We start from the raw sequence: 23,965 nt of genomic DNA on the forward strand, positions 1-23,965 counted from the left end.
GTGTCAAATCTTGTTTTCTTGGTAGTCTAGGGTGAGACCTTTCTAGCCAAGCCCTAGCAACTTGTTATAGTCCTGAGGAAATGGAAAAAATGACTAATTCCCACTTATCTCCAACTTCTGGGAACATTCCTTCCAATCAATCCTGCAGGCCCTTCCTCCTCAGTGCAGGCTTCTACACAACAGATGTCTCCCCACCCAGGTCTCCTGCAGGTTGTAGTCCTCTGTGGCCCTCTTGGAGCAAGTAGCCCTTTTGTTTTTGTGACCCTGAAGGCCACCACTTGAGCCTTAGTGAGCAGTTCTGATTCCTGAGTACCAGCAGGATTCAGAAGCACCCCACTGAGCTTTTTCCTTCCAGCAGGGCCTTCTTCAGTTGGAAGTTTCCGAGGTCCAGGAATGTTCAGTGGAGGTGATGGTTAAAGTACAAGATTCATCCTGGGCTCTAGTCAGTGACTGGAGAAATTCTGAAACCCAGTCCTACTTTCTCACCCCCCCTACCTTCTTTTGCAGTATTTCCTCTTTGCCTAAATGTAAAATTAATCACAAGCCCCTGTTCCAATATAGCAAAACACATCTGTCACCAGGGTGGGCTGTTTTCAGCTCCTTAGCCATGTCCCTATTTAGACGAACTACTCTCCCATCTAACAATATTCAAATTGGTTTTCTCTCCTAATGTGGCTGGCGTCTGCATGGGTCTTGGGAATGAACAGGAGAAGCCTTCTCTGACACCTCCAAGTCAAAGGAGGTAGCGCTAAAAATTGGTCTTTGTTTTACTAACTGTTCCCGTCCACTCCCAGACAGCTGATCACTGCTAATTGGTCAACAGTTAGCACCCATCAGCTATTCCTGGGATCTAAGGCAGGCTATTGTCCTCTAAGTGTAGTGGTCGATGGGCTATGTGGCAAAACTAGTTTTACACCAGTTTTGGCTCAGGCAGACAAAGTACATTTTTATATAGTTATTTTTCGACTTGATCAAATATCGGATTGGGAAACAGCCATTACAATGCAACTAAAACAACGCACTACCATTACAACAAAATTTTTACAACGCAGGATCCATTACAACGCATGCCATTACAACGCAGCTGCTATTACAACGCATGCCATTACAACGTAAGTATGGGTAAGTATTTAATTACATTTTAACACCTACAACATCCAACACTTACACTACTATTATGCCCCCCTGGAGTTAGAATAGTAATTTTACCCACTACACTATCCAACACTTACCCTACTATTACACCCCCCTGGAGTTAGAATAGTAATTTTAACCCAAACACTATCCAACACTTACACTACTATTACATTCCCAATAATTAAACAAAAAATACTTACCCATACTTACTTTGTAATGGCATGCGTTGTAATAGCAGCTGCGTTGTAATGGATCCTGCTTTGTAAAAGTTTCATTGTAATGGTATGCGTTGTGAATGTATGCATTGTAACGTCATACATCCATCGGATTTCACCATTAAATAAGATTTTGAAAATTAAATAAGAAATAACTTTGAATGATTTTCCAGCATTTTCCAGTTGGATAGAAGACTCAAAGATTTTATCCCTATATGCCAAAGAAAACTTTAAGAAGGCAATTAAGCAATGTTAAAAAATAGTCCAGTTAACTCGAACGTCTTACTTTACAAATACAATTTAATCCAGATAAATCCCACTGAGACCTTTTTTTTATAATAGAAATAAAATACAATAGTCTTACGCAGAAACAGGTAAAAACTATATTAACCCCATATATGATCTATGTGACAGATTGGCCTTTTTCTTCCAATAAAACATCCACAAAATTAAGGCAAACTCCTCTCCGTATAATACCACAGAATAGGTTGATACTTCTCAACTTGAAAGCAATGATTTTGAACTTACGTTATGTAAATCAAACTAATATCCACCAATGAGATGAGAGATCTCTTCGTATCCATCAAGATGGGCTCTTCCATTTACTCCTGGCCCCCCATCTCTCATAATGTCTATAGGGGACTATATTGCAGATTCACTGATACTCCTATGCAATTAGCTATTAAACATCCCCAATTCACTACTCTTAAAAAAAAATCCACTTTGGACCCAGATGTTCTGGACAATAATGAACCATCTCTGTTCTACCGTTTCAAGCAACATTCATAGATAAACTCATGAACACTCAACCTACTAGCTACTTGGAAAACAACAATTTGTTAGACAACACTTAATCAGGTTTTAGGCCACACCACAGTACTGACACTGTGCTCCTAGCTATGGGATATGAACTGAAATGTATCTTGGTTAAAAGGTGGGGCAGTAGTGCTGATCCTTATTGATCTCACCACAGCTTTTGATACAGTCTCGCACAGTAAAATGTTTCAGAGATTATAGGAAATAGGGATATGCAATACAGCCTTGTATTTGCTTCATTTTTTCGTAGCAAGCAGTGTACCTCAATACAACCATTTAAATCTACTACTTTCATATCTACTTGTGGAGTGCAACAGGTCTCTTCTTTGAGCCCTACGTAATTTAATATCTATTTTCTCCATTCTATGTGATTGTCAATTATTTTTTTAATTATTTGTCCAATGCAGATGATAGACAGATTGTAGTATCAATTAAGGACCACAGCAGCCTTACATAGGAAGCTTCTATTCCTGTATGCCGCACAAAACAGAGATACTATTATTTGGTCCACAGCATTGCCGGACGGGCCAGCCGTGCATTCAGGTAATCCCCCAGAAGGTTGGAGCACCAGGAGGCTGGCGGTTTTCGACACTTGGAGGCTGGTTTTGGCCTACAGGAGTGGTGGTGCTCGTTACGTGATCCCAGCGGCAACTTGAAAGAGTTGCTTCTGGTTCTCGTCTGTCCATGGGGGCTGAATTTATCATTTTTGCCAGGGCTGTTTTAAGTTCCCAATTCGTCCCTGGTCCACAGACTTCTAACTGGTCGTCAGCTTGGCGATCGACCGAACTTGGAGAGACCCCAAATTCCACTATGTGTACTAGAAACCTAGAGATTGTCTTCAATGACCATCAATCTTTTGCACCAAAAAATCCTTCAAGTAGCTTATACTTTATGACGCTTCCCACTCTTTGCAAAATTCTACCTTTCATCCCACTCTTAGAACTGTACTGAATCTTCTATGGTGGGATTCGTGGGAATCATTGAGTAACTATGCTAAATTCTTACACCGGATCACTATCCAGAAATGCTTTACATTTAAAGCTAAAGCATTCCACAACACATGTCCAGCTTACCTGTGAAAGAGACTAATTCACAACCTACCAATTAGACCTTAAAGGTAACAGGCTCTAAACTCTTCCAGGTTTCACTTATGAAACGAGCCCAACTCTGTGACTGCTCTTTCTCATTGCAAAATTGGAACACCCTGACAATTTCAATGAGAAACATAACTTCCCTTCTGTAGTTCAGAAAAGTAAAAACCTCACTGCTTAATGCCAAGTAATATCTACATTAGCCTTTTTGCCCCTGAATGTCTCAGATATCTTAATGCCAGGGTGCCAAGTGCACTCCATCACTGTCCTTCATGCATTCATTCATTCATCTAGGCCATAGTGCTTTTGCTTTTTTCACCATGAATGGCGCACTAACTTCAATACGCAGTCTGTCCTATTTTTTATATATTAGCACCCTGTTAGCTTATAAGGCACACTTTAGGGGTGAATTATGAATATATAAAAATATGTTTTGCTCTTTTCCATTACATGTGTCAGTGAAGTACATTTAAACTGCAGCCTGCAAGAACACAGAGGTGATCCTGGCAGCCATGTCATTTTGTCCTATGTGTAGCTACTGTAAATACACTCAGCAGCCCAGGTATGACATTTAACTTCCACGTCTTAGGTGCATTTCCTATGTCATCTACAGTGGTCTTACAGGATGGTTAAACAGACCAACTGGGTGAAACCAATTTTCCCAATACCATTTTAGCGACAAAGAACACAGACTGTGGCACTGATTGGTAGTGTTACGGGGCCTGCATTTCAAATACCAGTAAAACTAGGGCCAGAAATCAATATAAAATGGGGTGACCATGCAAAAAAGGCACATTTCTCACTCACTGCAAAATCTGAATGTGGTCTGGGGTGGTATATCATTAGGTAAAAGCATGAATGTGTGACGTACTCTGCTTGAGGAACAGTGGAAGCAGCAAATAAGTAAACTTGGGGAAATGCCATTGATGCATACAATTTGAATTACTACTTTGTTAAAATGTTAACATAAAGAACGGAATTTTTTTTTACCTGCACATACTGTGCGTAGTTATTTTGTGAACCTTATATATGAAGTATTGACAATGGAATCTGTAAATATATGTATGATTGATTGTGGAACAGTGGGACTCTCACATGTAACCACCGGGTGGCTGTGGTGAGGGTTAGTGGTCTTTCTGCTCTATTGTTTGTTTATTCGTCAATTTCATGCCCAGGAACCCCTGCATTTGGTCGTGGACTGCTGCAGAAATCCAGACTCATTGCCAATACTGATGCAGAACATATCTTGAAGGTAGATGGGAAACCTAGAATAATAGTGCCACGAATCAGACACTAGTTACCACAAACCTCGTGAGAATGGTAACAACTATTGGAAAATGCAAATGCCAGCTATTTAGCGATTTATGGGGGAAGTATGCCGAGAGAGGTTGATGGAGTTTGCTGATTTGTTGTCCTGCAGGTTTGCCGAAGCTCGTCGGGATGACTGAGCACAGAAGGGAAGAACGAGACAAACACCAGCGACATTTTGTGAGTAGTGAAAGCAGCATGTCCAGTGCTCTTACGATGCAAGGTGAGTCTCTCTACCCCTTGCATCTCCCACTCAACGCGTGCAAATTCGTTAAAGATGCAGTATTCAAAAGAAGACAACATAGCAGAACATAACAAGAATGTGCAATGCGAGGTATTGGCAATGCAATAGCTTAAACTCTTGCAAATGCGAGACCTATTGCATTGCAAATATTTGTTTGTTTACTAGCATCCATGCGGCGTTTTCACATTCATGGAGGCCGCACCACATTCTTTAGACAAGCCACCTCTAAAGAAAGGGACGTGTCTGACATTAAAGTGAAACCGCGGCATGGGGCACTTTGTCAACTTGACAAACATGCTGGTTTTTGTTAAACAGATTTTTTTGGTAAAAGTGCCGATGCCACGCTTTCACTTTAATTGCGACTGCGCACCTTTCTTTACACATGGCTTGTCTAAAGAAGGGGGCGTAGCCTCCATGAATGTGATAGCGCAGCATGGACGCTAGTAAACAAACAATTAAATAAATAAATATGGCCGCTATACTTAAAGCTAGCTGCGCTGCTAAAATAAATAAATAATGACACACAACCGCTATAATTAAAGCGGAATGCCATTAGTAAATAAAATAAAAGCGGGCGGCGTTCTGCGATGTAGTGGGTGGAATAGGGGCAATGTAACAAGTCATGTAACAAGACAAGTAAAAAATACAGTTGTTATGGGAGGTAACAAATGCAGACAAGGTGGTACCAAGGAGGAACTAACAAGCCTAATAACGAATCAAAAAGGCAGCATTTCCGAAGGACAATGACACAAGCCACTTAAAAATATGGGTGGAAAGTAGGCGGGCTTCAAAGCCATATTCGAATACAGCATGTCTCGTAGCAGCGCATGCGTTGCCCATGCTTGACCTAATAAAAACTACTCCACACACATTGGAACGATAGGGAATAAGGGACATTCTTGATCTCAAATTACTGCAGCCACCAGGAAATGGCACATTCAAAACTTTCCAAATACACATATTTTGCATATGTTTTTAACATTCTTACGGGTTGCTACCTTATTTAAGATGATGTAGGGCAGAGGTCTTCAAACTTTTTTGCTCTGAGCGCCCCCCTAAGCAACATTTTTGAGGTCGGCCTCCCTCCAAAACTTTATGGCAAAGATTGGGGGAGCAGGAGGGAGATAGTTGCATGCAAGTGGTAGGTCTTATGAGTTGATTTCCGGAGTACTTTTTCTATAGCTTATAAACTGCACTAAATATGAGACTTATAAAACAGCAAATGCATCAAACAAAAACATGCATTACCTCAAACATACATATGCCCATAATTGGGGTGGTGTGAGCCTCTCACACCCTTGGACCCCAAAGCAACTACACCTGCTGCACTAATGATAACTGTAGTCCTGAGTAGCAGGCTACTCCTCTGCATCTTTTACCTCTTCCCCACCATGACAGACCATCACCTCGGTCCTAATGCTAGAAAGGAAAATAAGCTACCATGCTCCTTTTTTAAAAGGCAGACAGTCATAAGTGTGATACAGTGGGCCCCCCAAACCCCTGGGCCCCAGTCCTGCTGCATCTGCATCCTAAATGATAATCAGCAGTGGCCACTTACAATCCTGGCAGCAGCGCTAGCTTCACTAATGAATGAACCTTTTAAAAAACATTTGAAAAACACTTATATTGTCCCATTCTTTGGGGTATTTCTCAGAAAAATCTGTCTCTGGCCATTTGTAAACATAAAAATTAGTCCCCATACAGTGCTTCCTATTCTGGACCTTCTCTTTGACAATATCTATGAATCTCACTCCTTTCATCTATCTCTTAGACCATTACTGTGAGTCCCCAGGGGTCAAGAGGATCAGGTCTGCAAAAAGAAATCATAGGAAGGTTTATCTCTCCTTGAATGGGTCCCCTCTAGAGGTAGTGGATGAATTTGATTACCTTGGGGTTAGACTCGGCAATAACATGAGCTGGGAATCCCATTTGTGCAAAATGGTTCTAAATCTTGAAAGGGTCTTTGGTGCAATACTCAAGAATCAACGTCTTTCAATCAGTAGACCAATAGCCCCTGCCCTAGCAGTCTATGAGGGGAAGGCGTTAGCCTCTGCGGTCTACGGATCCGAATTATGGGGCGCTGAGAACACCAAAGCACTGGTAGTGTCAGAGAATAAGTTTATGAGAGACTTAATCTCGCTCCCTCTCTCGACCCCTTTGAAACCACTATTTTCTGATATGGGCAAAAGATCGATCTCTGAAATAGTTAAACTCCGACCACTGCTATTCTGGGTGCGCCTTAGAAGGACCCCAGAATTAGCAAAATATGCTTTAGTGCTGGATGAGCTAATGGAAAGGGGCGACCACTCGGTCCCCCCGAACGTATGGCAGAGTGCCTCGATCCCCCCGGGAAGCCATTTTTGGGCGGGAGGCGCGTCTCGGCTGGTATGCCCGAAGCGGCGTAGCCGGGGCGCGCTTTTTCCCGCCCTAGAGTGGGCTGGCCTAGACACTGACGCAGCCAGCCACGCCCTCGGGGCAGGCAGGGGCGGGTTTTCGCCCGCCCTGAAGACGGATAAAAAGGGACGCAAGACCGGAAGACGTCCTCTTGTTCTTGTGCTCTGAAGCTGCACCTCCTCGCTACACGTGAGCTCGGGACAGAACGAAGAGTCAATTTTGAGCGTTTTGATCTTTTCTTTTGTCTTCTAGATACTTTGTCGGAAAGATGCCCAAGAAAGGCGCGAAGAGAATGACGACTGATCAGATGGTTCGGGTCCTCGTTAAGGAGATGTCCGAAATAAAGAAGCGACTGGCGGAGCGAGACGGGGAGGAGGGATCGGGGCGTCCACCGGCTGGAGGGAAACCCAAGAGGCCAAGAAGGGTTGCAGCCGGGGGAGACGTCCCGGTTCCCTCTGCCCCGCTCGAGGCGCCGACCCCAGTACCGATGGAGGGGAATCCGATCCCCGTTGTCGTCACCCCGACATCCAATGAGGATATGCCCCCCGAGCTGGCGGCACAGCTAGCAGCGTGGTTGGGCGATAGTAGTGAGGGCGCCACGGCTGCCGAGGCACGAGCGCTGATGAAACAGTTGCGTGAAAAAAGAGATGCAGCCAAGGTGCCCGCGCCGGCGGCGGTGATAGACAAGCCACAAGTGGTGGAAGCAGCGTCCGGTGCAGGTAAGCGGCCATTGCCGATCGCAAGGGATGAGTCAGCACCCTCTCGTAGAGAGAAATTGGGGCAACATGTTCCTTTGGCAATAAAGGAAAAGATTTGGGCGGGGGAGTATGTGAACATTTTCTCCTTGCTTGTCGACCATTATGAAGTGGAGCATGTTAAGAGTCAGAAGGACCTAATGCATCCGAGTGTTTGGCGCGCAAAAATGGCCGCCTTTAAGGTAAATGAGAATATTGGCAACTGGGGCAATGCGTGGGGTATTTTTACATCGATTTTGGGGGAACGCAGGCCTGAGTTGCTTCCTGAGTGTCCAATTTATCAGTCACGAATTATGGGTTACTCGACATCGTATCAAGGTAACCATTGGTTCTGTTATGACAACCTTTTCAGGAAAGAAAAGGAGCATAACAAAAGTTTAACTTGGGACTGTTATGATTCTTTGACATGGGATAAAATGAAAGAGTCAGGAATGTTGAAAATGCCGTTGGTGGGGAGCAATGTTGGTGAATACTCCCGCCAAAATGCGGGGACGCCCTTTCGGTCAGGTACGAGTACCGACAATTACTCGAGACCTGCCGGCAATACAGGGAAAAGGGGTTTCTGCTTCAATTTCAACAAAGGTAAATGTACCAGGCCTCCGGGATCGTGTAAGTTCAAACACGAATGTAGTAGTTGCGGGTCGTCCCATCCTGAGTCCTCGTGCAGAGCCAGAACGGGTGAGAATGGGGGTAGAGGAGGCGCCAAACAGGTCTAATATAGTCCGAGGGGCGCCTTTAACAACCCCGATTGATACCTTGGCGATGATTCCCTGGCTCAGTGAATACCCAGATCGTACTTCTGCTGGGGTGCTGCGGAACGGTTTTTCATATGGTTTCCGCATCCCGGTAGGGGACTTTCAGGGCGTCGGGACGTGCAAAAATCAACTTTCCGTCTTGCAGCATACAACTGTAGTACAAGATAAGATCCGGAAAGAGGTTAGCCGGGGTCGGGTCGCCGGCCCGTTTAATGTACCCCCGGTACCGTATTTTGTCTGTTCTCCGTTAGGGGTGGTCCCCAAGAAGGACCCAGGTGAGTTTCGATTAATTCATAATCTGTCAGCTCCACATGGTCTTTCAGTGAACGATGCAATTGATCCAGAGGTATGTTCGGTGCGGTACGCATCATTTGATGAAGCAGTGGCCATTTTGAATCGCCTGGGGCCCGGGACGTTGATGGCGAAATCAGATATCGAGTCAGCGTTCCGGTTGCTCCCGGTACACCCAGACGACCAGCGTCTTCTGGGATTCATGTTACAGGGATCATATTACTTGGATAGGTGTATGCCGATGGGATGCTCCATATCCTGTGCATATTTCGAGAAATTCAGTACTTTTCTGCAATGGGTATTCACGAAGAAGACGGGTTTCCGAAATGTAATGCATTACCTTGATGACTTTCTGTTCCTTGGGCCCGCCGGAAATCACGAATGCGCCCAGGCCTTGGCTGAATTTTGTGTGTTAATGGGTCAATTTGGCGTGCCATTGGCACCAGGTAAAACTGTGGGTCCCACGACTTGCCTCGAGTTTTTGGGGATCGAGTTGGACTCTAGTGAGGGTTGTTTTCGTTTACCAGCTACCAAAGTGTCGAAATTCAGGGCAGCCCTGCAAGTATGTATAAATGCATCTAAGGTTACGCTGAATCAGTTGCAACAATTGGTGGGGAAGTTGAATTTTGCCCTAAGGGTGATCCCAATGGCCCGCCCCTTTTCCCGTTCAATTGCCCAAGCGATGGTTGGCCTAAAGGAGGGTCATCATCGCACGAGACTATCGGCTGAGGTCCGCCAGGACATGCGTATTTGGTTAGCATTTTTGGCGGACTTCAATGGTCGAGTCGTCTGGAACAAGCCAGCCGTGTCCTCTGAAGAGCTTGGTCTATGGACAGATTCAGCGGGAAGCATGGGCTTTGGCGCCATCTTCGGCACGAAATGGTCGGCACAAAGGTGGCCCCCATGGTGGCACAAAGAGGGGCTGACGAGTAATATTGCTTTCCTTGAACTGTTTCCCATTCTGGTGGCCCTCAGAACCTGGCCCGAAGGGTTCAAAGATCATTCTGTCGTGTTTTGGTCGGACAATATGACCGTTGTAGAATGCATCAATAGTCAGGCAGCCCGTTGTAAACTGATTTTAAGGCTGCTCAAAGAAATTGTCTTACTGTGTATGCAATTGAACGTAATATTCAGAGCAAAACATGTCCCAGGGGTGATGAATCAGGCGGCTGATGCACTGTCTCGTTTTCAAATGCAGGCTTTCTCGGGTTTCCTTCCCTCAGCGGACCCAGAGCCGGCACCCTTCCCCGAAGCTCTCTGGTCTCTCGGTGCCCCGAACTTCGTCACCTCGTGGGAGAGAGTCTAGCGCCAAGGACGAGGAAGGCATATGAAGGGGCGTTTCGGGCCTATTTAGCCTTTTTGGGGACTGAGAGAGAGGGGCTTTGGGGTCAGGAGGAGTGGGTAGTACATTTTTCTGATGTCCTTGCGTAGGGCTGGGAAGTCGGTGGCTACGGCCCAAAGGCATCGTGCTGCCATTTCCTTTGTTGCCAGGGCCCATAATATCCAGGACCCGACAGCGTCTGTTGTGGTACAAAAAGCGCTGCGTGGGTGGCAACGCCTGGAGGGTCGCAGAGTAGATGAGAGGCGACCGATAGGTATGGATAGGTTGTCCCAGTTGCTGGCCACACTCCCTGCCACATGCTCGTCTCAGTTCGAGACGTGTTTGTTCCGAGCTGCATTTACGCTGGCATTTCACGGGGCGATGAGGATAAGTGAGCTGGTTGCAAGGAACAAACAGGATGTGGTGGGGGGTTTGTGCCGGGAACACGTTCAGATCAGGGGTGAAGCGATGATTGTCTCCTTTGTCAGGTCCAAGACCGATCAAGATGGGATGGGGGACTGCACGATCATTCGCAGGATCCCCGGGTCCTCCATGTGTCCGGTACAGTGTTTAGAAGATTACCTAGCACGAAGGGTGGCATCATGGGGGGGGACATTGTTGAGACACGCAGACGCCACCCCACTGACGAAGTTTCAGTTTCAGCGGGTGCTTGCGATGTCAATTACCGCAGCGGGCTTAGACCCGGGCGAATTCGGGACCCATTCCTTTCGAATAGGGGCTGCCACTGAAGCTACAGCCAGGGGTCTTAATGTTGAACAAGTAAAACGAGTGGGGCGTTGGTCCTCCAATTGTTATAAGAGATATGTGCGGTTGCACATGTTGTGAAGCTGTAATAATGTACTCACGCTTCTTGTCTTTTGTTTGGTTTTCAGTTGCGCAAGCCTACGAGGCAGGGCGGACTATGCAGTCGACCCAACACCAGGCCAGCGGTCAGACATCACCGGCTGTGAGAAAGGAAGTGTGGGTCGTGGGCCACTCATACGTGAGGCGTGCCGCAGACGTATTCGAAGCAGGTGACATGATTCACGTACCTGGGGAATACGGGTACAGAGTGTCCTTCTACGGAAGAGGCGGTCTCTGTATTGACCAGTTTCAAGCATTCTTTGAGGGTTTGTTAGGGCGGACGAGGTCACCGCCGTCTATAGTCATAGTACATTTAGGGGGCAATGATTTGGTCACCACCGGTAGACGACTTCTCCTAGAGGCAATGCTTTCCACTGTAAGTTGGTTGGCGAGGAAAGTTCCGGGGTGCATAATTGCGTGGTCTCACATGATCCCACGAAAAGTGTGGCGGGGGGCTATCTCGATTCCTGCTTTGAACCATTCTGTTAGAAAACTTAATAACAAAGTGAGTAGGTTGTTCCGTTCCAAGACATTGCATTCTATCTCGCATAGTTGTATTAACGATGACAGTATGTATTTGGGGGATGGTGTGCATTTGTCGCGGGTGGGAAATGAGTTACTCATAGGAGACTTCTTAGCTTGGTTAAAGACGTTAAAACATGACCTTTAGGTAGGAGTTTTGTGGGGGGTCCGGATAGCCGGTCAACTATCCGGACCTGTGGCGGTAAGGTCATGATCGGTGAGCACTAATTAGAGGATCCCTATGAGTGGGCGTCACCCAACACGGATGGGAGCGCTCGGGTGAGGTGGCCATTGGCCCCTCAATGGGGAGGCGGTCCCTTCTAAGGATGGGTCGCCGGAAGTAAAGGAAAGGCGGTCAAGGCCCCTTCCTGTGTAGGAAGGGTTACAGCCCCCTCCTGGGGAATTTCCCGGGGCCAGTGACATCTGCGACGGCAGATGCGGTAAGTTGTGTGGGGTTGGGGGAAGGTCTACGATACCTTCTAGATACCTCACACGAGTCTTCGAACGACCTTTAACTGGCGTCGAGTTCTTAAGTGCCCCCGTCAAGTCAAGGGAAATTGGTAGTAGTTGCACTTGAGGTAAGCCTCCGTGCTGTCGCCCCTCCCAAGTGGGAGGGGTAAGTCTGGTTAGGGATCTTGACACCGGTTATGACCTTGCCGTTGGCCCTTAAACGTTAGGATGTACAATTTCAATATTTCTAGAGAATGTTTTGTAGGATGCTAGTTCGGCTAGGAGAACCTCTGTATTAGAGAATATGTTAAAGTTAGCCAAACATCGCAATGTGGTAATGAAATTGTACATAACATGAAACGTTTAATGTTTTAATTTTTGTTTTAATAAATACGGCCGGGAGGGTCACTCCCTCCCACTTCCAAAAACTTCAAGAACTGTTTCCGGTTTCCCTCCTTTTGGGGATTGTGTTAAGAGGGGGTGGCGGGTATCTCAGCCATATGGAAAGGGGCGACCACTCGGTCCCCCCGAACGTATGGCGGAGTGCCTCGATCCCCCCGGGAAGCCATTTTTGGGCGGGAGGCGCGTCTCGGCTGGTATGCCCGAAGCGGCGTAGCCGGGGCGCGCTTTTTCCCGCCCTAGAGTGGGCTGGCCTAGACACTGACGCAGCCAGCCACGCCCTCGGGGCAGGCAGGGGCGGGTTTTCGCCCGCCCTGAAGACGGATAAAAAGGGACGCAAGACCGGAAGACGTCCTCTTGTTCTTGTGCTCTGAAGCTGCACCTCCTCGCTACACGTGAGCTCGGGACAGAACGAAGAGCCAATTTTGACCCACCCACCAGCCCCTGAGGACAGCCAGTTGTTTATAATAAAGTTGATCGATATTATGTTGCAGTTTCGTTTGCAGGTTGTGATAGTATCATGTTGTTGTTGATTATAATAAAGAATGGTGTATGTTGTGTAGGTTTTTTGCGATTAAAATGATTCGATATAGTGTTGAATTTTAAGCATGCTCTTTCGGTCGTAGTGACCAATGTTTTCGTAGGTTTTACTAGCATTGTCGTATTTATTTTTGGTAGGCGGTAAGGTCATGATCGGTGAGCACTAATTAGAGGATCCCTATGAGTGGGCGTCACCCAACACGGATGGGAGCGCTCGGGTGAGGTGGCCATTGGCCCCTCAATGGGGAGGCGGTCCCTTCTAAGGATGGGTCGCCGGAAGTAAAGGAAAGGCGGTCAAGGCCCCTTCCTGTGTAGGAGGGGTTACAGCCCCCTCCTGGGGAATTTCCCGGGGCCAGTGACATCTGCGACGGCAGATGCGGTAAGTTGTGTGGGGTTGGGGGAAGGTCTACGATACCTTCTAGATACCTCACACGAGTCTTCGAACGACCTTTAACTGGCGTCGAGTTCTTAAGTGCCCCTGTCAAGTCAAGGGAAATTGGTAGTAGTTGCACTTGAGGTAAGCCTCCGTGCTGTCGCCCCTCCCAAGTGGGAGGGGTAAGTCTGGTTAGGGATCTTGACACCGGTTATGACCTTGCCGTTGGCCCTTAAACGTTAGGATGTACAATTTCAATATTTCTAGAGAATGTTTTGTAGGATGCTAGTTCGGCTAGGAGAACCTCTGTATTAGAGAATATGTTAAAGTTAGCCAAACATCGCAATGTGGTAATGAAATTGTACATAACATGAAACGTTTAATGTTTTAATTTTTGTTTTAATAAATACGGCCGGGAGGGTCACTCCCTCCCACTTCCAAAAACTTCAAGAACTGTTTCCGGTTTCCCTCCTTTTGGGGATTGTGTTGAGAGGGGGTGGCGGGTATCTCAGCCATATTAGCCTGAATGCTTCAAACAAAATAAAGTGGCTAAATAATCTAAAGAAGCTTGTGGTATCCTTAGGCTTGAGCGACTCATGGGCCTCCCAATCCCCCCCACCAAAATAAACAGTAAAAAAACTATATTGGGAGTGGGTAGAGGCCAAGGTTTTGCTCAACCCAAATTGGGGTCCCTTAACGGACACATTTTTTTAACACAAGCTCCTTGTCAAGTTAGAGCCATTCCTTGATTTTATACAGACTCCTCGAGACAGAACCTTATTTTTGAAACTAAGATACGGCATTCTCCCTCTTAAAAATGTTTATGGCGGGGTGGAAAGACAGGAGGGAAGAGGATTTGAAATGCCCTGGTTGCCCATGTCCGGAAGAATCTCTAGGCCATTTCTTTTTTGCATGTAAAGCATATAAGCAGGCCAGAGATAAATGGTTGAAGCCAGTCTGTAGAACGCTAGGAGTTAGGGACCATAGATCAGCCCTTCGCATTATTCTAACCAACACTACTTGTATGTTTACTGTTTGCGGGGTTGCTAAGTTCTTGGCTAGCGCCTGGATTACTCGGTCAAGGTTGTTGTCCCATTTTTGCACAGATCATGACTCAGTATGAATTTTAATTATGATATTTCCCCTTTAGTTTTAATCGATTGTAATGATGCAATGTTTTTAGGAGGAACTGTAATACTCGAAACTTTTGTATGTATTTTTTACGTTTGTACTTTTATGATACATGTATCGAATAAAGTATTACAACATTCGATTAGGGCTCTGCATCTCAATGTAATCCTGCTGGCCTTCTACCTACTACCTCATGGACTTTCTAAAAAAAACTGCCCCTGAATGGTTAATGCTGACTTTGAGGTGCCTCTGCCTGAAAGCGAAGGGTGTGGAGGTAGTGCAGAAAGTTAAAAAATAAACCAGTTGTTAATTGATTGAGTTGCTTAAAGCAAGGGCCACTGGAATTATGAGTTTCTGCAGCAGCAGTGTTTTCCACATAAGTGAGTTTACTGCATTTGCTACATAATCCACAATCTGCAGATTCCAACAAAGGAAACTTGATTCTAGCTCACACAGAACACAATTTACTTAAAACGTGGCAAAGTGTTCCAGAGCATTGGAAGGCCCTTTGCAAAGATTGACTGGTAATCTTGTAGTTGCTTACTGTTGTATTTAGGTGTTTTATGGATTTGATACATAATCCACCATCTGCCACATCATCTGCGGATATTACCAAAAACAAAAAAATGGTTCTAGGTCAAACGGTTCCAAAGTTAGTAAAAATGGGCGGTGGAAGGCACTTTGCAAAGCTGGCCTGGTGTTCTTTCTGTTGCTTATAGTTATATTTCGGTATTAAACTGGTCCTAATGAGGTGCAATCGATGCCCAGACAGTGTTACCAAGTTTTAAAATGAAAAAAGAATGAAGCAATACTATTAAAAAAACGTGCCGCATAATTTGCCTATTCTTGCTGCATCATTTACTCAACTCTGTCTCATAATTTGTCCCTCTTCTGCCGCATAATTACAGTGGCCTTGCTTATACCCTGGACCTCAAGCTAAGCATTCTAGGTTCGTGTGAGGTACAGGCGCTCGCCAAGTCTTTAACTAGGCCCGGTAGCTCTCAGGCACCTATGACATGCCTACCGAATGTTAGAACTACCCACTCTTTGATGTGCGCATGTTAAATGTTAATAACGTTTTTGAAACAAAAAATTATTAACCCTTAATCCCATAATATAATATGACAACCGTGAACCGGGACAGTGAAAGCAGCAATCCCTCTCGTGCTCAAAACCAAGACACTGACCAGCAAGACTCATCCTCGTAAAACACAACCAAAAGCACCGAAAAATAAATGAGGGAAAACGCAAAGTACAAAAGTTGTAGTTATTACTGCACAGTTAAAACGCATATTCGAAACAAACTCTCAAACAAATGTTGTTTTCACTAGGACAAACACACCATAACTGATTTCACATTAAGTATTTGAAAAACCTTTACTTACTGAAACATAGAGAAAATACATGTTTCAGGCAAAATAAGTCTGTCCATTCATAACTACACAAATTACAAACACCGCAAAATTGGTTCCTCTGTTTTTGTTGAGAGTCTTTCATTGACCAGAGCTTTTTTGATATGTCTATAACTCACTTAAAATTATGTACAGGGGTCAATAAACACGCTCATGCTGTTTCAGACCTGTTTCTTCATTACACCCTGGAGCCAAAACCTTTATGTAACATGAATTTATCAGTACCTCTTCATCTATGCAGTATTAGGTGAGCAGAAAGATGAGCAATGGTGAAGGTAGATTTGACGTAATTCTGCACCAGTGAAAATGTTCCGTGTCCCAGCCCCTGATGAGTTTCACTTGTGTTGTGCTTAATACAATGCTATTCCAATTTGGGAAATGTATGCGCGCCCGAGAGTTCTTCTACTATGTCTGTTTAATAAAATATATGCATTATTTCAAGGGAGTTTCAAAGTATATTCACGAACGGTCTTTAAAGGCTAATTTTGAACGGTAAGCACTGCAACACCCAGGTTTTCTGGCGACACCTTCCTTTGCAGCATAAATCATAGCCCCCCCCCCTCCCAACCAAGTAACTGCATATTTAAGTAAACTTTAATTGAAATTAGTGGCGTGAATAATAGATGAAATCTAAACGTGAAGAAAGAACGAGCATTTGCAATGTAACAGGTCTCGCATTTATGCGAGTTTGAGCTATTGGCATTGTAAATGGCAGTGCCTTTTATTTATGTTTTGGTTTTCAAAACATAAATAAAAGACATTGCCATTTACAAAGCCAGTAGCTTAAATTCTGGCAAATGCAAGACAAATGCTTGTTAGTAATCTCTTTGACCCTGCCAGCCAAACTCAGTGACCCCTGCCCCCAGGGCACTCAAATCACCACCCGGAATAAATGAAGAGAGCCTGGAAATGCAGCAAATAAACATTGCTCGCACTTCCAGGCCCTCTTCATTTACATATACTTGCAGAGGCATCTGCCCCCCCCCCCCCCCCTCCGCCGGGAACCCATCCACACCCCCCCAGGGAGACGCGCCCCACAGTTTGAAGACTTCTGATGTAGGGGAACACTACCAGGAACACTCACAAAACGCTTCTGTCTTTCGTTAAACAACCAGTTTTTGTAAAATATGACATTTTAGCTATTGCCTACATTATTTTTCAATTCTCAGCAAAAGGCTTGTATAGTAGATTTGGGGGGGTGCCTAGAAGAGGGTGCAATGGACGTGTGTGTAGACACTCGATAAAGGTCAATGCTGTGTGCAAATGATCAAGGAAAATACTTACTTTCAGTGGGGACTCCTCCGCTACAGCGGAGTAGCATTGCCCCACTGCGCAACAAATACAAAATAAAATGACAATAACTATTGTTATTTTCATTTTATTTTTCCCTTAGTGGGCCGTGTTCAATGTGGGGAGGGCCAGAGCAGGGGAGGAGTGGTGTGCACTCCCTAAGCGCGTGCGCATGAGCTGTTTGGTCGGCCCTTTTGGCCCGACCAAACAGCTCATGTGCACTTTGAATGTTACTGGTGAGGAACATGCACAGGCTCCTTGTTTCAGTCTGAACGCCGATCCACAGTGCTCAGATCAATCCCAACGCAGCATTGTGATTCGCTCAGGGGAGCCTGTCTGCCGAGTGCTTCCTGCTGCTGGCCACGCAGGGGAGGTAGCGCCCGTCCAGTCCGAGATAAACGTTTTAATGTTCTTAATTAAACGCCCCCTGCCTCACCACCCCCATCAGGTAGCAGCCGTTACTGCTTATTTTCGGTTGTTCACTCGGGCGGATCATATTCCCCTGTTTTGTTTGCTTACCAGAACAGCAATTATTTTTTATACTGATCTCTTTGAGACAGTCATGTAATAGTGATGTATTGAGAGGTAAGTAAGGCTCATCATTATTTATCAATACTCTGGATATATAGAGATTTTAAAAAACCAAAAATCAATGAAGTTTAAACTTTCTGATCTAGGAACTTACCCTGGCAATATCCAAGAAATGTTGACATTTAGCTTTAGAAATCCAGGGCATTAATTTTCCAAGCTCCTTAAAAGATTATTAACATCTTGCTTTAGAGACCAGGGAGGATGGGGCTTACTGGGTCTTTTAGTGGTCTCACTTTTTGGAGCTTTGATATTGCCTTATCTCTGGGGGCCCAGGGTGGCATGCATTGGGTAGCAGATCCTACAGACCGATTCCCCACCACATGAGGTCCGAGAAGGCCCCTTGACTGTAAAGGAACGGTAGTGGTGGACCCCGTAACCTAGGCAAAGGGGAACTGAAAGGACAACAAGGCAGAGGAAGAAAATGTTGATATTTCTGGACTGCATCACATTGTTGTCAGCCCACAGGGAGCACTGGAGATTGGTTGATGGTTAATTTTTTTATGTATTGTACTCTTGTTTAATCTAAGCATTAATTAAATGCTCCAGCCTCAGCCTATTTGGAGACTTCATTTGTGGACTATCCTGTTTTTCTAATCATTAATTTTGACTCTGAGTTTTGAACAAGGATCAAGTTTAATGACCTACCTGCCTTGCCTCTATCGGCTCTTCCCTCTTAGTTTCTACTAGCTGGGAGAAGGGTGATAAGTATCATGGACTGTGGTCATAAGATGGTTATTTTGCTCAGTTGGGAAATGATTGTTTGAAATATAGTATTTGAGCATTTCCCAATAAAACACTTCATCCATAAGCAAATATACTTTGAAGGCTTGTGGCATTTAGTTTAAAAGCATTATAATTTTAAAGATTCACAACTTCGATTTTAAAGGCCTAAAACACTAAGGGCCCGATTCAGAGTCTGGCCGTCCACAGACCGCCAGACTCTTTGGGGCACAGCAGCGGCAGTCTCCCGACTGCCCTATTACAATTAGGGCTGCCGGACTGCCATTATCCCTCCACAGTGGCTAGGGAACCACCATTCCCTGGCGGTGTTGTGGCAGCCAGGAGGCCACAATATGCTTGGTGGGACTTTCGTGGTCCCGCCAAGCATATTACGAGTTTTCTCTCTGCCGGCAGTGTCATGGAGATTCCTACTCCATGAACACCTGCTCAGCAGGGGAATGCATACAGGGGGCAAAACATGTACCCCAGTGTGCTTGCACCCTTGTTCCTGCACGGACTATATAGTCCATGCCGTACAGGAACTGTTTTTGGGGTTCCATTGCGGTGCCCATTTTCTGAGGTACCGCCATGAGAATGCCAAAAACCACCTGCCAGACAGGAGGAAACTCCTAATTTGGCGGGCGGTCTGAACTTTGCTTTGGCAGTGTGCGGCGGCGGGGCGGGCCAACGCCTCCAAAGTCGTTATCAGGCCCTTTGTTATACCAGCTCAAGAATGTTTGTTCTAAAGACCTTTGTTATTTAACTGTCAATAACCAGAGCATTTAATTAGAACATTTAGTTTTAGAGACCCAGGAATTTTTAAACTAAATGTGATTCACCTTTAAACCTATATGCATAGATCTTAAATGTCTAGTGATCCACTGACTTTGAAACTAGCCCAAGTGTTTTTAAGTAAATGTTCTAAGAGAATGGTTTGGGTATCTAAAACGAAACCCAGCAGCCTTTAAATCAAAGTCCTTGTTTCTTTACGACAAAAGATCAAAGAGCATTACTTTTACACCTCCTTGAAAATGAATCCTACTGAACCAAGATTTAAATACAAAGGACATTCAATAAAAGAAAGACCAGTAGGACGGGCCCACTTAGCACAAAATTAAAAGAAATGGCAAAACTCCTATGCTGAAGATATTAGTGCTAAAAACCCTAGTCAAACCGTGAACGGAACCTGCAAATCCTAGAAGATGACTGAGATCATTGGGAATAACTTTATGCATAGGCTGAGTTTTCAGGTTTCAGGTATGGGTTGAAGACTGAACATCCTTCACAATAATATTTTAATAATTTTTATCAACTATCACAGTTGGAATCCAATAAACACAAATGGCTCTTTCCATCATGCTTATACAAAATGGGGCTACAATGTACTTCAACGTATCCATGGGCTTACACCTATGAGTGAGTGTCAGGCCACCAATTTACTTTCTCTATTAGTGTAATTTGAACATTCTGTCACAGGTTGGGGCGGACGGACTGTGCGTGTGTATCTTGAGAAATATAAATCTCCAGTGGCGGTCGCTGCTGGGTAGTTATAGTTAGGACACTAATCTGAGATAACGTTTTTGACACTTTGGCCAGATTTGTGTGCAACATGGCAAACTACTAACTCAGTGAGTTAGGTTTTAGCAAAACATTTTCTGACTGACAAGTTTTGGCATGCCTCGTCCATGAAATCTGTCCACTGGATAAACGTTAAGCAGGTTACGGGCTGAAAAACGACCATTTCCCGTTTTAGCGTGCATAGGAAATTTTGACGGAAGACAGAGCAAAAAATGCAAGACTTGCACCAACGTTGGCATGAACATAGAACTTCTACTCGAAAATCATACTTTTTCAAATTGTTTTAATTCTGTTCATTAGTTTGTGGCATATAAGCATCTGAAAGAGGTGCCATATGAGCTGGAGAGGTTAACGGTTTTGTATCTCTTGTCAGTTGAAAAGTTGTTTGTTAATGTGCTTAGAACTTTGGCACTGTTGATGAACTGGCCTGAATTTACAGACACGTGAAACATTAAGATTACTATTGGTATTTTTTTTATAAAGGGGAGGACACCGTTAAAAAGGTTGTATATACATTTTTCCTGTGCTATTAATCGGCACAAAATCTGACATAACCTGGGTAAGATTCGTTTTGTATTTGCATGTCATGTTTTGTGCCAGTCCATAAATGGAGGGCTTGGTTGAAGGACGTGGGGGAGGGTCAATAACATTTTTATCTGCTTATAATTTTTGTTCTGATTGATCAGTCCGTCTCAAGTGTGGTAAATGGTGAGGCATAGCTAGAGCTGGTATAGCAGGTCTCATGAAGATCCAATGTGGGAGCAAAGAAAAAGAGGACCTGGAAGGGGGGGCACACACAGTTTCATTCACTAATAACTTTGCCATCGATCAGCACCACAATTGGCAGGGACATAGCATCTTTTAGTATTTTTATGTTTGTGCAGATACAGCAAGGCGGGAGGGGGGGGGTATTCATTAGCTGATAGCAATGGCATTTTGTGTTGAATCTGATCACATTTAGGCAGATACTTGGAACATTCGGTTTTTGGTAGGTATACTAAATATTGTGAAATTGCATCAAGGGGGACAAAGTTAAAGGGGGAAGGGGCAGTTAGTACACTATTTAACTGCTTATAATTTGAGCACTGCTTGGTTAATCTGCATCAAATGCTTTAGGCTTAGCAATTTAAACTCCGTGGAGGTATTTCAGGTTTTAAGTAGGTCTAATGGGGCAAGAATTAAAGAGGGGAGGTCAAAACATCTTTGATTTACTAATAACTTTGGTACCAAGTGATGGATCTGCACGTCACTTGGCAGATACGTAGGCTGAATGAAGTGCTCATCTGCTAAACACTTTTGCAGTATTTGATGAATCCACACACAATTTGGGAGACGTCTAGTGTGTTTGGCTTATTGCTAGTTATCTCCATTTTGTACAGATCTGTGGGAGCCAAAGATAAATGAGAGGGCAATTATAATTTCATATACCGAAAACTTTGGTATGGCTGAATATTTGGGCACACACTTTGGCAGCTAGCCACTTAAGCCGGGAGCAAGCTCATGCAAGCCCTACACACAGCAAACGCTAGCTGGGTCTGGCCAAAAGCTGTGCATAGCTTAGAAGGAGGACATGGCAGGTCATGCGCAGCATGCGTTAGAAGACCATGGCAGACTAGAAAAGGGAGGCATTGCTCTGCGGGGGTTTATTGAAGTATATCATAACAAAAATATGAAATTCACAGAAAAAACACCTTTTTAGCTCAAAACAGAGTAATGCATGAGGCTCAAAGACCTAAAGCCACTGTAATTTCAAAGTTATGTTAAGAAAGCACGCAATACATGACCTGATTCCCAAACGTCTGCCATGTTGTTCTCCAGTTAGGTCTTTTGTTCATGGCAGTCGACCATGACTTATGTCATTTGTGCTCTTAAACATGAACTGGGAAATTCCAGTGGTTTCACGCGTGTAAGCCTCACACATTACTGTTTATAACTGTGTTTTTTTTGTTGAATATATTGCAAATAGACAAAATCTCTCTGATATATGACTGTGAATCATAATCATGCTGCAATTGTACAACTCGTGTACCTACCCTGTATAATAGCAACTATACCACCTCAGAAATTAAATTAATATTGTAACTATTTTACCTGTGCAATCCAGGGCATGAAGTATGAACGAGCCATGTGTGCGGTCTTAGTATTAAGGGGGGTGAGGTCCCGTAGTGAACCTATTAGTAGTCAGTAAGACCGTATGCCTGCAATCCACGGCATGCAGTTTAACCGAGCCGCGGATGCAGTCTCAGTAGTCGGGGTCAATTCCCGGGGCCAACCTGGTGTTGGTCTAGGGTTTGTCACAGCGGGGGAGCTTCCCGACGGTCATGCCCTGGATTGCAGGCATACGAGCTTACTGACTACTAATAGGTTCACTACGGGACCTCACCCTTATTAGTGAGACCACACATGCGGCTCGTTCATACTGCATGCCCTGGACTGCAGGCATACAGACTAAGTGACCACTAGGTCCACATCGAGTAGCTGACGCAATATATTGAGACCACCAATGCAGCTCCAGGTGGTTGCCCATCTACTGCAACAGCTCCGCAATCGTGCACCGCAGCGCAGCTCTCTTTAACTACCTTTCCTCATCGTAGTTGTCTCTAGGTCAAACCTTCCTAGTGCCTTCAAGCATCGTAGAGTCTGTACACGCGGCTCTACCTGTCCTGCCACGTACTCCAACCAGGACGTACTCTTAATTGTCTATGTGACCACTGCATAGTTATTACAGGCATATATATATATATATACAGTCATGTTAATTCAAATGTCCTGAAGATGATCCTAATATGTTCTATAAGGATAGAAACACAGTCGACAACTTGTACACCATATACATTTTCCCGATTTACTATTTTTGTGTAATGGTGTCTCTGCAACAATAGCAGTACTGCAACATTACTACCTCTGTAACTATACTAATATTGCAGCTATGCATTCTCCAACTATACCGAGCAATGACTACAATAACCTATTAACCACCTCTGCAATAATGCTAAGGCTGTAACTAAACTAGCTCAAACTAAAACGAACTCTGGAATCAGACTACCTTTACTTCCATAACATTGCTGAACCTCTAAGTAAGTCTGCAATATAACTGTGCTTACTTTGTTACTATACTAATTGTAAACTCTTTCTAGTAATATCACGTCTACCTGTCCTGTCTAGTTATAGTAAATTATAACTGTACTACCACCGTACTGTCAAGATATATTGATGCGTTACTATACACCACTAACATTACTAGTGAGCTAGTTCAGTCAACAACACTCCAACTACACTTTTTTACTGTATTAATTGTACATCTGCTACTCTGGTAACTGTACTGCTTGAGTAACTGCATTAACTGCATAACTCTAATGGTTAAATATACGTATTGTAGCAATGCTATTTATTTAACTGCACTAAATTTAGTAACTCCATAAATGTATGCTGTAACAAAATGTTTTTTGGTCAAATGCAAATTTTCTAGTTGTATTGCTCCCCGATTTCAATTAACACCTCAAACCATTTTGTGAGCATCCTACACGATTCTTTCGATGTTAAAACCAGCAGTATTCATGAATATACCTTAAGGTATTGTTGATAAAAATAATTTAATAACGTAATTATGAATTTTTTTTTCTACAGCCTTTTCTAGACTCCACAGGCACAAAAGCTGGTCTAGTAATTCTGAACAATTCCATTACCTGTATTCACCAGCCAAGCAGGACATGTTTTGTTGTCACGTTGACAACTCATTCTGCTGCCATAAACCACCAATTCACTTTT

At 44.4% G+C, this 23,965-nt stretch overlaps 2 protein-coding genes across 3 annotated transcripts in view; one reads left to right on the forward strand and one right to left on the reverse strand.

Moving 5' to 3' along the window:
• Window positions 1-23,965, reverse strand: part of NOS1AP (nitric oxide synthase 1 adaptor protein) — a 1,090,707-nt gene that overhangs the window by 57,592 nt on the left and 1,009,150 nt on the right. The gene's annotated exons all lie outside the window — the stretch shown is intronic.
• LOC147747732 (spermatogenesis-associated protein 46-like) overlaps window positions 1-23,965 on the forward strand; it is a 90,366-nt gene that overhangs the window by 17,769 nt on the left and 48,632 nt on the right. Inside the window, exon 2 of the mRNA XM_086936354.1 lies at window positions 4,680-4,790. Coding sequence (XP_086792480.1) covers window positions 4,680-4,790 — 111 coding nt within the window. The remainder of the gene's footprint in view (window positions 1-4,679; window positions 4,791-23,965) is intronic.

Source organism: Lissotriton vulgaris, chromosome 1_1 (assembly GCF_964263255.1).
Source record: "Lissotriton vulgaris chromosome 1_1, aLisVul1.2, whole genome shotgun sequence".
In the NCBI taxonomy this organism is placed as follows: Eukaryota; Metazoa; Chordata; class Amphibia; order Caudata; family Salamandridae; genus Lissotriton; species Lissotriton vulgaris.